The 16,791-nt window shown below is 43.6% G+C and overlaps 1 protein-coding gene and 1 pseudogene across 1 annotated transcript; both read right to left on the bottom strand.

Annotated features, from left to right (window-relative positions):
• Nucleotides 1-10,934: 10,934 nt before the first annotated feature.
• LOC147438945 (uncharacterized) lies at nt 10,935-12,930 on the bottom strand. Its single transcript, XM_086484906.1, has one exon. The coding sequence runs from the start codon at nt 12,018-12,020 to the stop codon at nt 11,550-11,552; it is 471 nt and encodes a 156-aa protein (XP_086341032.1). The 5' UTR covers nt 12,021-12,930; the 3' UTR covers nt 10,935-11,549.
• Nucleotides 12,931-13,020: 90 nt separating this feature from the next.
• On the bottom strand, nt 13,021-15,500 carry LOC147438944 (pentatricopeptide repeat-containing protein At2g39620-like; annotated as a pseudogene).
• Nucleotides 15,501-16,791: the final 1,291 nt, after the last annotated feature.

Raw genomic sequence — 16,791 nt, 5'->3', positions numbered from 1 at the left:
AGAGTGGTTACAAGAACACCAAACAGTGTCCAAGCTGACAAAACTGTCAAAGTGGGAATCCAACTAGACCACTAAAGTCTCTAAAAGAGGACTCTAAACCATAAACCATAACACTACTCATCAAAATGGCTCCACATTTTCACATACAATGGTAATCCACACTCAACATACATCAACGGAGTGACCTCGCATAAGAAAGCGCCAAAAGAGTTGCAATCTGGAAACTTGATCAATGCAAAAACAATGCTCTCAAGAGAGCTCACCGGCACTTGAAAGTGCTTGTCAAAATGCATGTATAATGGTCATCAACCATGCGCCATAACCATATACAAACCCATTTGCAAAGACCACGAATCCAAGCATAAAATCATTGCCAAAGTATTTTGTGAAAACCTATGAAAGAAGCTCCACCTGTGTGCTCCAAAAAACCGTGTCTCTAAAGAGACCGCTTCGATGGTGTCCATACTTTGTTGCCTAGATCTACCAAAAACCCTCAAACCACAAGCTGAAATTTGATCTCATCAGCTCAAAATTTATGCACCCACTTGAAGCATCTATTGTGCTTCCAAAAGTGCATCAAACTCGCACACTATGCGAAACCAAAAAACTTGCAATTTCTGTATACAATCAGTCTGAGCTGAATATCAGCAAAACGGTGAGGAATTTGCAAAAAAAATCTTCTGAAAGTTGTAGACCACATTGAAATGGATGGGGTGAGGAGGCAGAATATTGAGATTTGTCTTCTATAAGGAGAAAAATGAATTTGAAAACAGTGTTGTTGTGCACATAGTTTTTAGGAAGCACCTTCATTTACACACAATCTTTCACACTACTTTCTGAGCTTCCACAAGAGCATACATCACTCTCAACTGTGCTCACAAGCTCCCGTTGCATTCTCACAAAGCTTTCAAGCTTTCTTGATCTCTCCACTGCCGTCGAGATCAAGCCGCCATAGCCGAGCTCTGTCGCTTCCGTCTTGTCGGGAATCTATCGCGCACGCGTCTCCAAAGCTCTTATACCACTTGTGAGTGCACGTGTGCATGGATGCATGCATGTGTGTGCGGTGAGGTACATGCAGGGAAGGAGAGAAGAACAAGCCAATGTGGATGGATCAGCCTCAGGAAGAAGATAGTGAGGAGCTCCTTATTGTCATATATATGAAGAATAAGGATATGTACACATGTGGGCGGGCGGCCGGACACTGGACGTTCCGAGCGGGCAAAAGACGGAGCGCCTTTACCCAACACAATGAAATAAACTTATGTTGCATCCGGAGGTGCCTGATAAACTTGTTCTACTATGAAGAGAGTTGATTGAGTGTACCACTCATCCTCTATTCCCACAGTTACAGAGTTCGCTTCATTATACAATGTGACTGGTACTAGAGCTTGCTCATCCACTTTTCCTTCACGCAGCATGTACTTGACTAGTACAACATTGTTTCCTAGTAGTGGTGGTTGCTGGCCTAATACAAGTTGTGGTCTCTCCATAGCAATAGTTGGTTTCTGAACTGGTGCCATGTTTGGCAGATACCTATACATGGGTTGTCCTTGTCATCAGTCATATCTAGGCTTATAATAGCATTCATTCATTTTGTGGTTTGTCCATTTTCCTTTGATGGTGCACCATTTCAATGGTCTGGGTTGTCCCATAGGTTGTCCCTGTGGTGGACCCTATCCCGACCCTCTCATAGAGACTCTTTGCATGTTGTTTATCATGTTGTTTATGCGCTTAAGCATGCCCTCCATGGCATTGATAAGAGCTGCCACAATTGGTCCTACTTATGCTCACATGGAGGGTGTGGTCCGATCGCTCTGTGCATCCTTAACAATTCTTTCTTCATTGAAAATCTCGCAATTGTTACGCAAGTCAATTGCATCCAAGCTAAATGCTTCCCAAGTTGTATGTTTTTTACTATACAAAATGACATGCAAATCCATGTTAAATAATCCTTCTAAGAACAATGAGACAAGCCTCTCCTCGGTTGGAATCTCCAACTCTAGGCATCTATCAATGTATTGCCTCATCCAACTTATACAATCCCTTACAGCTTCTCCTTGTTTCTGTTTGAAGCTGTAGATTTGTGCCACGATGCTATGCTTGATTCTCATTTTCAAGCAAGCGGCAACAAATCTCATAGCCAAAGTCAGTAGATCAGTCATTGATCTAGGAGGTATGGTATGAAACTAAGTCAAAGATTTGCCTTCTAAAGTCATCCCAAACCCCTCAAATTGCGTGTGGAAGTATGTTATACGTTCAGCTCTCAGAACTTGTATGAAGCTTGCTAAATGGTTATACGGATCCCCTGACCCACTGTATTTTTTGACCCATTTTTGAAAATCAGCCGGTCTGACTCTACGATGATGCTCCGCACCCGCTCTCCTGGGTGGTGTTTCTCCCATTAAGCCTTAAGCCAGTAGCTTGGTGTGACGCATGTGGACCTCTTCTTGTCCTGGTGTAACTCGTTCTTCTTCGGTTAAAGGTGGTTTTTGCATCTCTACCCCAATTTCCATAATTGAGGTGACTACCTTGGGCCGTACTTCCCTATTGATTGGCCATGCTCCCATAGGCTCTCTCTCATTTGGCCCCAAGTTCTATTCTGTTTCAGGTATTGTTTCCATAATGACTTCTCGGATTGAGTATCCCTGGTATTTTGTCTGTTCAATCTCCTTTGGAGTCAGCATAACAAATTTATTGTTATAAAAATCCCTAAAGAGGTGGACGGAAGGTCTGCTAAGCCCTTCTCCCTTATCTTGAAGATATAAATGATTTTCAAGGATTTCAACTACCCTGGTTTGGCATGAGCAGTCCAGATCAAGTCCGTAATATTGTTGTCCTCCCAACAATAGACTCCAAGCCTTGGGTTGTCGATAGGTATGCTCTTTAGACGTTTGGTGTCTATCAAGTCATATCCTTCTAACTCTAACACTGGTGGTCCTTCCTTCACAGCCATGTTTGGAATCGAAGTGTCAACTTCCAATCCCCTTCTGTCTACGATGTCAGGATTTTGTGAGATATTTTACCCCATTTTGGTCCATGTATAAGGTATCTTGCTTGTTCATTCTAACCTCCTCTTCAAATGATAGTATGGTCATCTATGACATATTCCTTGTTAGGATCCAAATAAACATAGGCCACATGCTTGATAGTCTTATAAAAGGTTAGAATGTGCTTGAACTTGAGTGAGGTTCCAATCCCCACTTGAGTTGAAAAAGAAGACATCTCAAAACTTGAGTTGGAGTAAGTGTCTTGTACTTCTTCCGCTATAGTCTATAAAGGTCTCCCTTAGTTCACGCTCTCTTCGTTGGATGCCCTACTCAAATTATCTCCCAAAGTGCCGAGATTACCTAAGACCCTACCAGATCTCAAGTTCATAAATGGACACAAGCAATTAACATATACTTCAAATCTGGAAAGATTCTCCTTGGTTCAAACACATTGCTTTTTAGCATTGCCTTGTCATTTTCTGTCACAACGTGATTTTTTGCACACCAGCACTTCAAACCGTATGTGATTCCACAATTGTTAATTTGAAGTCATAAAGTATCTAACAATTTATATCACTAATCACTGGATTCACTTAATGAACCAAAATCTACTTAATGTGAGCAAGCTATCTTGGGTGCACCAAAGATGGTTATACCCTTTCTAAGAGATGGAATTTGACTTTGACCATTTGAATGGGGTTCCTATGATCAGACAAAGCTAATCCTGGTGTCAAGATCAAAAAATCACCTTCTTAGTAGAAATATTAGCTTCAACGCGTCGTAGATAAAAGTCCACTATTTCAAGCGATTTTTGTCCAATATGATTTTTTAGGGTTTTCACATGTAATTTCAAGTTTCTCAATTGAGTTTTACAAAGTTTGGACCACCAAGTATCCCTACTCTCAAGCACCTCTCAACAATGATGAAAGTGTTTTACTCTAATTGAACCTAGAGGAAGTAATGGAATTTTGAGTGAATACTTTGGGTTTTTCTTCAGTTTAGCTTGCTTCATCCCCGGCAACGGCTTCAAATTGTCGGTCGGCTGCCAAGCCTCACCATATCGATGCTAGCAAAGCGAGAATTATAGACATAAAATGTCAATCTGTGGGACATGGATGACCCGATTAGTGTATGGAGGCTACAAGAGAAAGATAATCTCTAAAAAAACCCAAGTTTAGTGCGCTCTCACCTAGATTGTTTCAGGCGTGTGTCAAACACCAAAAGCTAATTTTCTTGCCGCAAGCCTAATACGATGATTTCATACAACTATAGTGCTCCAAATGCGACAAAACTTGCTACCTAGAATGTGCAAAGTATCCTCACCAACATCATGTGCTCAAAATCCATTTCACAGTATCGCGTCAAAGATAAACAACCTATTTTGGGTAGGTCAGTTTCGGCCTCTGAAGCACTCTATAGCCGCCTTAGGACGTGCTCTATCTACTCCTATGGTCAAAAACCGGTTTTGATACGTATATGGAATGTAAGGAGTGAAAATAGCTCGTAGATCGACATTACTAAAACTACAACTTCATTAGAAGAGACTTATATAGAAAGGAAGACCTTTTACTTATGAGTGCGTTGGTATGCTCAGAACTACAATGCAACTTCACACGAGGGAGACACGAAGGAATGAAACACAAGAGAGTTCATTGAATTGTACTGCAGCATACGTTCAACTTTCATTATCCAAAAACTTGAGTACAAAGTTACAAAATCGGCTTTTATACCTTAGCCAAGGTTTGAGAAATGAAACCCTAACTAAATGGCTAGGTATAAAGGCTAGAAACTGCAAAAATTACAACTCTAGAAGCTCTTGACCCCTTTTACACTTTTGACAGTTAAATCTAATACAATAAGTTTGGACTTTGCGGGAATTCAACTTAATAAAAGAAGTTTTGGTACAATGAGTAGCTAACGGGATAAAAGGATGATAGTAATGATCCTGTTAGTTGAGTAGCTAACGGGATAAAAGGATGATAGTGATGATCCTCTTAGTTGAGCAGCTAACAAGGCCTCCTTTTAGAGATGCAAGGGAGCCTCTATGGGCTGCCTTCTCACATGAGAGACAGCCCCTCATGTGTAAATGCGTTCACCCTAAACCGGCCACGATCATTGACCATTGCCCACCGGCCACCAGCTATTGACCATCGGCCATGTATCCATTGGTCACCTAGCCACCATACGACCACAATATTCTGGCAAAAATGGAATATTTTGGTAGAGCTCGAGACCAGGTATTGATTTTTGGTTTTCCAAAACGAGTGATTTTCTCATGCACGATGGCTACTCGTAATGTGGGCCTTACGAATATGTCTTTTCTAGAATAAATCAGGCTCCATACTTAATACCTAGGTCACACGTCTTCTGCCGATTTGAGGAAGATTTTTTTCAAGGGTGGATCAAGATGATGTGATTGCTTTTAATCGAGAGAAGCTACCCTACGAACGAGGAGAGGAAATGCCTCTAAAATATAGACTAGTTCATTTCTCCCAACACTAGCAGGAATAACTTTTGGTTTCGATTTTTGTGGCTTGTCACTTGCTTTTTCAAAATAAAGAGTGTACTCTTCCCCCCACTCCTCTTACTCTTCCCTGTTGTGACTAGATTGTAATAAGATGATGAGACAATGTTCATTGTGTGTTGCTCCTTAGGTAATGTATCCAGTATATACTCCGTCAAAAAATAAGCAAAGATATTGACTTTTCCATGTGGCCCTATTCAATAAGCCTAATCTAGTGGGTACAATTGTACACAACGAGCTTAATCCAATGGTCCACAATTTCTTTGAAGAGTCCTAGGAGTCTCGTAAGGCTTGGTGTAGGCCAAAAATGATGTGGAAAGAAGGATCATTTTAAAGTCATAGTGACTTTGAATAGTAGGTGATGATCAATCGTTTTACAATGTTAAAAATACTTAAGTGGATCTTGTTGTAGCGCAAATCAACTCTGCTTCATAACTAGTTTGCCTTGATTGCTTTACTGTCACGTGACACATCCAACCCTATGTGTCTGTGGACAAGCTACAGCACGACAAGTGTTCAGTCAGTCAAGTCGGTCTAGAATAGGAAGTGATCTGGCACTTTTGTGAGTCTGTTCGCAAACCGTGCATGCCCAGTCTCTTAGTGTAGATTCATATCCTCTGGTTGCACACAGCATAATCATAAGCATTCCCATCAGAATCCTTCAGGGAAATTTTCCAATGCATTTAGCCTATTTTTGATATTTTTCACTTATTAATTTTAAGTGAATTTTGTTGGAAAGTAGGTAGGGCAATTTTGCTAAGTTTGTATAAATAAAAATCTAGCGCTAGCACTTTCTGGCAAAAGAGGCAGCAGGAGCACCATCGCTCAACGGGCAACTTCTCAGCAGAACCCCAAGAGGCCTAGCGTTTTTGCTCCACAGCAACCACCTAGCGTTTTTGGACCAAATCAGCCAGTGTTTTGCACTTGCAGATTCCGACGACGGCAAAACATCAGATCAGCCTAGCGTTTTGCATTTGCAGAGCAACCGGCGATAGATTTGCAAATTTTTAGCCCTAGTGTTTTTGCATCTACATCACACCCTAGCGTTTTGCAGATTCTCCGCGGAAGGAAACCAAGAAGCGCCAGTGTTTTTAGCTTTCAGCCCTTAGACACCGTAGATCATGTCCCGAACCTCTCAGATCTCACCTTCCCGTAGTAGTTCCTCGCCGCATGGTCAATTTCCGCAAGGTTTACAGTTTCAGCCCAAAAAACGCAGATTTCAGCATCTGCGTTTTCAGCATGTCGTCGTCGCATCGTCGCCATCGACAACGTCTCCGACATAGAGTCGGAATTCAACAGATAAAGATTTGCAGATTTCGGTCCTTAGAGTTTTCAGATTTCAGCCCATCTCGTCGTCATCCTCATCGTCGTCGACATTGTCGGCAAGTCCAAGCATTGTAGAGATTTGTGCAATCATAATTAGACCGCTCTCGCCATAGAGAGTGGGGCCTTCGGAGGAGGTTTGACAACATTCTGGTCTCGTATTCTTCTCTCTCTATCTCTCAGTCTCCTACACTTTCACGCACAGTGTCCATTCACTTTGTTTGTGTTCATTGCACTCTCTCATTAAGAACGGAAGGCTCTCCCTTCCATAAGAACAAAAAGAACCTTGAGCACAGTTCGGAGCACTCATCTTGAGCAAAGTTCAAACTTTCACTTTCGTTGCACCTTATATTGGTATCAGAGCTTTGGCACTGTTTTGTATCACTCACCGAAAGAACCACAAGAATCACAAGAATTTTTTTGCTTGTTGCGGTCGCACGAACCCAAGTTCACTTGGGCGTATCGATTCCTAATCGTGTTTTTAAAGAGTGACAGGAATCCCAAGAAAGAAGGGCTTGTCCAGCCTCCCCTTGTGCCTCTTTTCACTCATTGAGAGCGGACCATGCACTTAGCGGCCGGACAATCGACGTGAGGTGGGAAAAAGCAACCTTGGTGTGAGCGCAAGGCCGCCAAGGGGTGCGCCCGCGGAAAAGAGCAGAACTCGAGTGAAGAGAAGATCCTTCTCTAACACAGATTGCAAGCGAAACAAGAACCTCAAGAACTCAAGACCCCCAAGAACCCAAGAACCCAAGTTCCTCGTGAACTTAAGAACCCAAGACCACAAGAACCCAAGACTTCAGTGGATGGGCATCACTCGAAGCGGAATGGATACTTTGCTTAGAAGTGATGAGCATGAGAGAGGCGAAGAAGAATTTTCCCCACCAGGAGGTTTTTCCGACCCTCCCCCTTTCCCACTACGCCAAGGATTGCACTAACTCCTTTGGAGGAGTTGGAGCAGATGTTTATGGACAGGAAGTTAGAACACGAAGCAAGAATGGCAACCATGGAGTCTGAGCGCGAGCAATTACGCTTGGAGGCCAAAGAATTTAATCGCAAGTACGCAGAAAGAAAAACAGAATTGGATTACAAGAACGTTGTTCATTCTTCCTCTCTCATTTCTAATGTGCAGGCGAAGATTGAAGAGATTCGGGAAAAGGAGACTCTCTTAGTCTCTTCTTCTCCAAAGCATGACACACAGGATTTGCATGATGATAAGCATGATTAATTGAATGATAGTGATACGCATGATGCTTTAATGATAATGATAAGCATGATGATTTGCATGACCAAGATGTGATTTCTCACAAGCATGATGATTTGTGTGAAGATGATGTGATTGTTCACAAGGATGATGTGTTAGTTGTTACTTTCTCTAGTGAAGCTAACCTCATTGCAGATTCGATCAATCACGAAGAACCGATCTTGGCTCTCGAGCCGAGGTCCAGAGAACCCCCACAGGAAGATTCGATCAATCACGAAGAATCGATCTTGGCTCTCAAGTCGAGGTCCACAGAACACCCATAGGCAGATTCGATCCCTCAGGACGAACCGATCTTGGCTCTCAAGCCTAGGTCCAAAGAACCCTCACACTAAGTATTATGTGTTCGCATGATTAGTCAGCACGCATTGATCGAGTGTTTCATTGGTGATTGTTTCCTGTATTTTAGTCGGCGTCTTTATGTAATCCCTTTTCCTAGGCATGATATATTGTACGTTGAGCACGTTTCACTCATGAATGAGCACGAATGTATGCAGATTGTTCACGAAAATCTGAAAAGTATGTATTCAAGGAAGTCACATTTCATGTCTCTTCCTTGGAGTGACACAGTTGTAGAAAGAGCACATGAAAATATGAGCACCAAGCATGGGCATTTCCGTTATGAATTGCCACCGTTGATTGATGTAGATCAGAAGAGAAAGATTCGATCTCATTGTTTGCGTGTGTGTGGTGAACGGTTTGGCACTCTGTCTCTTTGCTCATCTACATTGCATGCACAATCTTTTGAGAAGCGATTTTTTCCATTCACTTTACATGGAATAGGTATGTTCATGGTTTTGTGTTGGAAATGGTTTCAAGAATTTTCAGCCATGGAAATTCTTGAAGAAGAAAGAAGCATGACTCTCGACAAAGTTGAAGCATTGAAGGAGCCACAGAAGACTTTGTGTCGCTTTCGGCGCGGCCCAAAGAAGCAAGCGTTGCAGACCTTTATGAAGTTCAAGTACCGCACGACCCACACATGAGAGTGGGCCGACGAAGAGTCCCTTCCAGGATTCCGGATGCTATTGGCAATCTCCCCCGACGCCATACAGTTCGGTATCAGTACCTCACTTTGAAAAAGAGGAGATGTCACGTGACACAACAATTCTATGTGTTCGTGGACAAGCTACAGCACGACAAGGGTTCAGTCAGTCAAGTCAGTCTAGAATAGGAAGTGATCTGGCACTTTTGTGAGTCTATTCGCAGACCGTGCATGCCCAGTCACTTAGTGTAGATGCATATCCTCTGGTTGCACACAGCATGATCATAAGCATTCCCATCAGAAACCATGAGAATCTTTCAGGGGAATTTTCCAGTGCATTTAGCCTATTTTACCTTTTTTTGACATTTTTCACTTGTTATTTTTAAGTGACTTTTGTTAGAAAGTAGGTAGAGCAATTTTGCTAAGTTTGTATAAATAAAAACCTAGCGCTAGCACTTTCTAGCAGAAGAGGCAGCAGGAGCACCATCGCTCAATAGGCAACTTCTCAGCAGAACCCCAAGAGGCCTAGCGTTTTTGCTCCACAGCAACCACCTAGCGTTTTTGGACCAGATCGGCCAGCAATTTGCACTTGCAGATTCCGGCGACAGCAGAACATCAGATCAGCCTAGCGTTTTGCATTTGCAGAACAACCAGCAACAGATTTGCAGATTTTCAGCCCTAGCGTTTTTGCATCTGCATCACACCCTAGCGTTTTGCAAATTCTCCGCGACGGAACCTCAAGAAGCACCAACGTTTTCAGTTTTCAGCCCTTAGACACCGCAGATCAAGTTCCGAACCTTGCAGATCTCACCTTTCCACAGCAGTTCCTCACCGCACGGTCAGTTTCCGCAAGGTTTACAGTTTCAGCCCGGAAAACGCAAATTTCAGCATCTGCATTTTCAGCGCGTCGTCGTCGCATCGTCGCCATCAACATCATCTCCGACATAGAGGCAGAATTCAACATATAAAGATTTGCAAATTTCAACCATTAGAGTTTTCAGATTTCAACCCATCTCGTCATCGTCCTCATCGTCGTCGACATCGTCGGCAAGTCCAAGCATTGTAGAGATTTGTGCAATCATAAGTAGACCGCTCTCGCCATAGAGAGTGGGGCCTTCGGAGGAGGGTTTGACAACATTCTGGTGTCGTATTCTTCTCTCTATCTCTCAGTGGCTCTCCCTTCCATAAGAACAAAAGGAACCTTGAGCACAATTCTGAGCACTCATCTTGAGCAAAGTTCAAACATTCACTTTCGATGCACCTTACATTTACTATCTAGATGGTGTGAACTCAAAAGCAGCAACAGAGTGGTGTGATTTTTACCTCATGGTGTGGCTTATTTTCTAGGCTTCATAGCACGTCTCTCTCAAGCTTTTACCAAAAGTTCCACAACCTCACAACACAATTGAAATTTGGAGCTAACAACTCTATGAAGGAAAATTTTGTCACCTTCATCCACAATCTTTGCAATCATAATGATGTAAATTAATTTCTTTAGTGTGCCCATGATGTAAACTGATTAAGTACTTTTGACATCTCACAAATGGACCACCACCAGGTCTAAGCAGCATTTGCTCAATGAATGGTTCAGCAGCAACAACCAAAGATCCAAGGTCCTCATTCTAGGACGGGCTAGATGTGTTCCTATATATAGACACTCTAGTTTGCATTGCTTCATGCCTCAGAGAAAGCCTCATCAACTTATGACCCATCCACAAAAGAGCACAACGTCTCCCTACACTTTGCCTTGGCCTCGACCTATTCTAGTCGATGCCATGCATTCATCTTCCATATCAGCAGGATTCAAAATGGTTAATTAATAGGTTTCAAACTAGACAAGAACGAGCACCCTCCCACCACTTCCACAAGAATCCAGCTCATCATGCACATTTATATAGTCACCAATATGGTAACATTCATATAGTCACCAATAGCTGTAATAACTTTCTCAGTCTGAGCTGCCAGGATCTTGTCAGAGATGGTGTTAAAGCCTGCATCTCTCTGATAGCTGTGTCGATAAACTGACACGCAGCAAGGGCCTCTGTCTTCTCCCACCTTCTCCACATTATTTCCCTCCTACCCTTTCCTTCTCTTTCTTTTCCTCTTGCTTCTCCCTTTGTCTTCTCCACATTATTTCCCTCCTACTTTTCATCTTTCTTCAATCCCATCTTCTTTTTTTCTTTTGCAGAAGTCACAATCAGTGAGTAGTATATCAAGTATAAATCCAAAAAATTTACAAGATTAGCCCTGCTCAAACCGAGCCAGGGCATCATCAACCAACAGGGAACCATCCAACAACAAATAGTCCACGGGGTTTTACAGGGAGCCCCCAAACCCATACAAGTCAGCATAAGACCTAAACAGATCCATATCGGCCACAGGGTTTTACAGGGATCCCCCTCAAAAGAAAAATACGATCGAACTGTAATGCCGAAGAAGAGGAATCACACCTTGGGTGCCACCACCAAGGAGGACTCAGCAACCGCCCTTCAAAGTGCCCAAGGGGAGCCGAGAACCAGAACCAACACCGACGGGCTGAGAGAGACCACCACCGGGATGCCACCAAAGGCCACAAAGGAGCGAGAATACCAGATGCCGAGAAGCCCCAGGCTGTTGTGGCGAGCCTTGCACCATTGCATGAACCAGCACCACCCGAGAGGATGAAACACCAGGAGACCGGGCTGAAGGGGAGCCCACCCCGCATAACCGAAACTCCAGTGCCACCATGTCTGACAGCCCCTGCCACAGGGCCCCATCCATGCCGGAGAACAAGCAGATCCCTGGACGACTTTCGCACCCAAGAGGGGCAGGGAGGGCGTCCTCTCCTGCTGCCAAAAATAAGGGGGAGGCAAGGAACCGGCGGGACCGACTAGGCAGGGCAGCCAGCACCTCCAACCCGAGGAAAGGTCTGTCCCTAAGGCCAACGGCCCGTTCCCAAGCAGCCATGCACAATCCCGCATGCAACACACAGGCCTCCGCCCTGCCGCTGGCTGCCTAGAGCTTCCGCAAACCTCGCAGGCCGCAGAGGTCTCCCATTGTGAGCTCCTCGCAACCCTAGGAATTTAATAATTCTTCAATCCCATCTTCTTATTCGCTTTGTCTGCCCACTCCTCTTTTGGGTTCTCTAGAGGAGCAGAAGCTTCAACATTCTTATCTGCAGATTTTTTTCAGGGGGCTTGGGATGCGCATAATAATAACACACTTTCACACCATTGACCAAGCTCTCCCATGATTGAAGAGAACTGATCCTTTTTCTCGACCCATAAGAACTAAAGCTGCTTCATGTCCCTTGGAAAAGGCTCGAGTGAAGGAGGAACCACAGATGCAAATCTTTCGCTTAAGTTTCTTGTTTGTGTGTAAATTAAGCTCCAAGTGGTGCTAACAAAACACATTAAAATAGCATGATTTGACTCTTCTTTTTTGTTTTAGCTGCTGCTGCTTCTTCAACGCCATCTACTTCACCACCAACTTCCTCTACAGGTGGTATAGAGTCTTGTGGCAGAGCTTCCTGAACTTTTTCCACTAGCATAGTACTCATAGGCCGCTTCTTAGCAAGGATTGCATCTAGATCATCTTCTTCCAAGAAAATCCTCCCATAGAGGTGCGATCTTCATATAGCGGGCTGCATGCTGTAGGCAATTTTAGCCCAGGTAGCATAGCATTCTTCTTTGCTGGTCTTCTGCTTTTTTCAATGCTGCATATTCTTGTTTTGGAAGTTGGCAATGGTTACAACCCATCGGCAGTCACTTTTATAGAATGCCATTATATTTGTACATTCTTTGATAATGACAAATGTATGTCTCTTTGAGCTGTACTGCTATGGACAAGACTTGACTTACATGGCTTAAAAAATCCTGGCACTCTTTTACACGCCAGCCACTGCATAGATATTTGCCATGAGAACATATGCTGGCCCATGGCTTTTTTCAACCTGTACAGCTTGTTCAAAGGCCCATTTCCCCACGTTGACATCGCCCCATTTCTGACAAGCACCTAATATGGCAAGCCAGATTGCAGAACAATCAAAAGGAGGCATCTCTTGCATCAGTTGTACTACCTTTTCTAAATGCCCTGCGCGCCCCAAAAGGTCAATTACACAAGTATAACACTCCAAATTGGGAATCACTCCATATTTGGTTTCCATATTGATGAACAATGCATAGCCCTCTTCTACAAGACCAAGATGACTACATACATTAAGCACACAAACAAATGTCACTACATTTGGATGAACATGCTCACATTGCATGCGTTCAAAGCAGATCAACACTTGCTCACCTTCGCCCTTCTCTGAAAACCCAGACATCAGAGCATTCCAAGAGATGATATCTCGGGAAGGTAGCTGCTCGAGCACAGCTTGTGCCTTTGATAGGGCACCACACTTGGCATACATGTCTATAACAGCATTGCCAACCATCATATTATCTCTTAATAGCCCTTCCTTCACAATCTCGTCATGTATCTCTTCCCCTACCTCAACCACTCCAATAATAGCACAAGCTTTCAGAATGCATGCATAAGTTGCTGCATCTGGAAGGATGCCTTTTTGTTTCATATGCTTAAAGCAGTTCAGAGCTTGGTCTCCTTGACCTTCTTGTACATAACCTGCGATCAGAGTGCTCCAAGAAACGACATCTCCATACGACAGCTTCTCAAGCACACCTTGTGCCTTTGACAGAGCTCCACACTTGGCATACATGTCCACAAGAGCATTTCCAAGCACAATATTGTCCTCCACCAGCCCATGCCTCACAATTTCATCATGAATATGTTTCCCTTTGTCTAGGGCACCGACAATGGCACATGCTTTCAAGACACAGACATAGGTCACTGCATTTGGAGAGATGCCCTCATGCTTCATGCGCTCGAAGCACAATAGAGCTTGCTCACCTTGACCCCTTTGCACATATCCTGAGATAAGTGTGCTCCAGGAGACAACATCTTGAGAAGGGAGGTTCTCAAGGATACCTTGGGCCTTGGAAAGATCGCCCCACTTGGCATACATGTCCACAAGAGCATTACCAAGCAAAATGTTATCTTGCAGCAGTCCCTGTCTCACAATCTCAAGATGAATTTGATTCCCTTTCATTATAGCTCCAGTAGTGGCACAGGCTTTCAAGATGCATGCATACGTTACTGCGTTTGGAGGAATGCCCTCATATTGCATGCGTTCAAAGAAGATCAGCACTCGCTCACTTTCACCTGCTTGTGTGCACCCTCCAATCAATGCATTCCAAGCAACAACATCTCGGAAACAGAGGTTCTCAAGCACATCTTGTGCCTTCGAAAGAGCACCCCACTTTACATACATGTCAATCAGAGTAGTGCTCAGCTTCAGATCATTATACAACAAACCCTGCCTCACAATCTCATCATGAATTTGCTTCGCTTTTTCTTTTGCTCCAACAATAGCACAAGCTTTCAAGATGCATGCATAGGTCACTCTATTCGGGCAGATGCCCTCACTCTGCATACGATCAAAACACTTTAATGCTTCCTCTCCAAGACCATTTTGTGCATATCCTGCAATCAATGCATTCCAAGAGACAGCATCATGAGATGGGAGCATGTCAAGCACATCTTGTGCCTTTGAAAGAGAACCGCACTTGGCATACATGTCCACAAGAGCAGTGCCTAGCAAGATGTTATCTTGCAACAACCCTTGGTTTGCAAGGTCCTCATGAAGTTCTTTCCCTTTTTCAACTGCTCCAACAGCAGCACAGGCTTTCAAGATGCATGTGTAGGTCACAGCATCAGGACGGATGCCATTATGTCGCATGCGTTCAAAACAATCCAAGGCATCGCTGCTTTGTCCCTGTCGAGCATAACCTGCAATCACTGCAGTCCAGGCAGTTACATCTCTGCTCATATGCATATCTAGCAGCTCCCTTGCTTTCTCAAGCTCACCACATTTCGCATACATGGTTGTCAGGGCGTTTGAGCACTTTTCAAGCAAACCTTTTCTCACAATCACGTCATGTACCTGGGTGCCTCTGCATAGATCTTTGTCTTTGGCACAGGCCCTTAGCGAGGACACAAAAGCGGCAGCGTCACCAGGCAAGGCAGCAGAAGCAGAATCCTTGACACTGTTTTGAGAAAGAATTTCAGTGGAGAGCGTAGAAGTGCTACCTTTGGGCTCGTCATCGACCCCAGGAGGGCTACAGCAGCCAAGCATCCACAGAGACTGTTTGGTAAATTGAGAAATGGAGGGAGACCCCTCATCCGTGGTCGTCGATAGCACAAAGGATGATCCTGGCTGATAAATTGTACCGGCCATGTAACTGCTAAAACCCTCTACATGATTGTGCGATGGTTTTAGAGAATGTTCGAGGCACGTGGAATTCTAAATATTCCAGCCTTAGTATTCTTGCAGGGCAACTACCATCACAGGCATGGAAAGGTGGAGACATAAGAAGCAAGGGGTTATGAGTAGTACAGGCTTGATTAGTGATGAGCACTTATCACAATTAAAGAGGATACAAAATTTATACCAATGCTAGGGGAAACAAGCACTTGCATTGCCAACGAAAGGTAATTGTGTGAAGTTTACTACAAAATATACATGCTTCTATCTATTTGATATGTTATTTCTATGAAGGCTTAATTAGTGAAGCGTTCATAATGATGATTAGAGAAAGAATCAATGGCGCAATACATGAGATGTATCAAGATAAGCCTTGTAAAAAGTCATTTGGATGCTAGTGCATCTTATACACCTCATTAGAAGTTACCTTTACACACAAAGTAGCATGGAAGCCTCAAATGTGGGATCATATGCTTATTTACTTGTAAGTAAAAACCTATAAGCCTTGGTTTAAACCAGCTAAAGGCATACCATCATGGGATTATACAGATGGGGAATATAATGGTGCAGTGCCGCACGTATACGGTACCCACTCCCTGCATGGCGCACCCACCCTCTTCTTTTCTAACCCCATCACCCATCTCACCCATATTAGAGGAGAAACCGCCAACTCCTCTCCCATGGACCCACCTATTATATACTGCATACCATCATGGGATTATATGGATGGGGAATATAATGGTGCAGTGCCGCGTGTATAAGGTACCCACTCCCTGCATGGCGCACCCACCCTCTTCTTTTCTAACCCCATCACCCCACTCACCCATAACAGAGGAGAAACCTCCAACTCCTCTCCCATGGACCCACCTATTCTATGCTACTTAAGAGCATATGCATGGAATCCTCTGAGCCTCAGATTGGACGACATTCTCCTTGGCCCCTCCACCGCCAGAACAACCTCTCCAACCATGGCTACCAAGTCCCCACGTATCCTCAATCTGTCTATGTTGACATCTATAACATGTGTATTAATCTTATGACACTTATAGTCCATAAATTAAAAGGCTAATTTTAGTTCTTTTGGTTTATAATGGATGCAGGTTCCAGGATTAATATTTGCATAAGATGGGTTTGTGGATTAAAGGTGAAGGGGTTACACAATTTTTCCCAAATTACAATGGCCTTGTTTTATGAAGCATCGATTTTTTTGAGCCGCTGCCTTGAGTCTTAAATAATGTAGTCATTGTAATATTGTTTGTTTAAACACACTAATTAATGTAGTCATTGTAATATTGTTTGCTTAAACACACTAATGGTGGTAGTAACACCATCAACAACCCTTTGACGATGCTACATTAATAATATCCTATGGCATGCACAAAATTGTGCAGACATGGGATATCGCATTACAAT

This window comes from Adiantum capillus-veneris, chromosome 16 (genome assembly GCF_014529385.1).
Source record: "Adiantum capillus-veneris isolate H3 chromosome 16, ASM1452938v2, whole genome shotgun sequence".
Classification (NCBI taxonomy): Eukaryota; Viridiplantae; Streptophyta; class Polypodiopsida; order Polypodiales; family Pteridaceae; genus Adiantum; species Adiantum capillus-veneris.
The sequence above is the reverse complement of the archived record's forward strand: the minus strand, read 5'-3'. Positions and strand labels throughout refer to the sequence as shown.

Coding starts and splice junctions, on each gene's coding strand:
- LOC147438945 (XM_086484906.1), bottom strand. CDS start 12,020: ATGGCTGCTTGGGAACGGGCCGTTGGCCTTAGGGACAGACCTTTCCTC.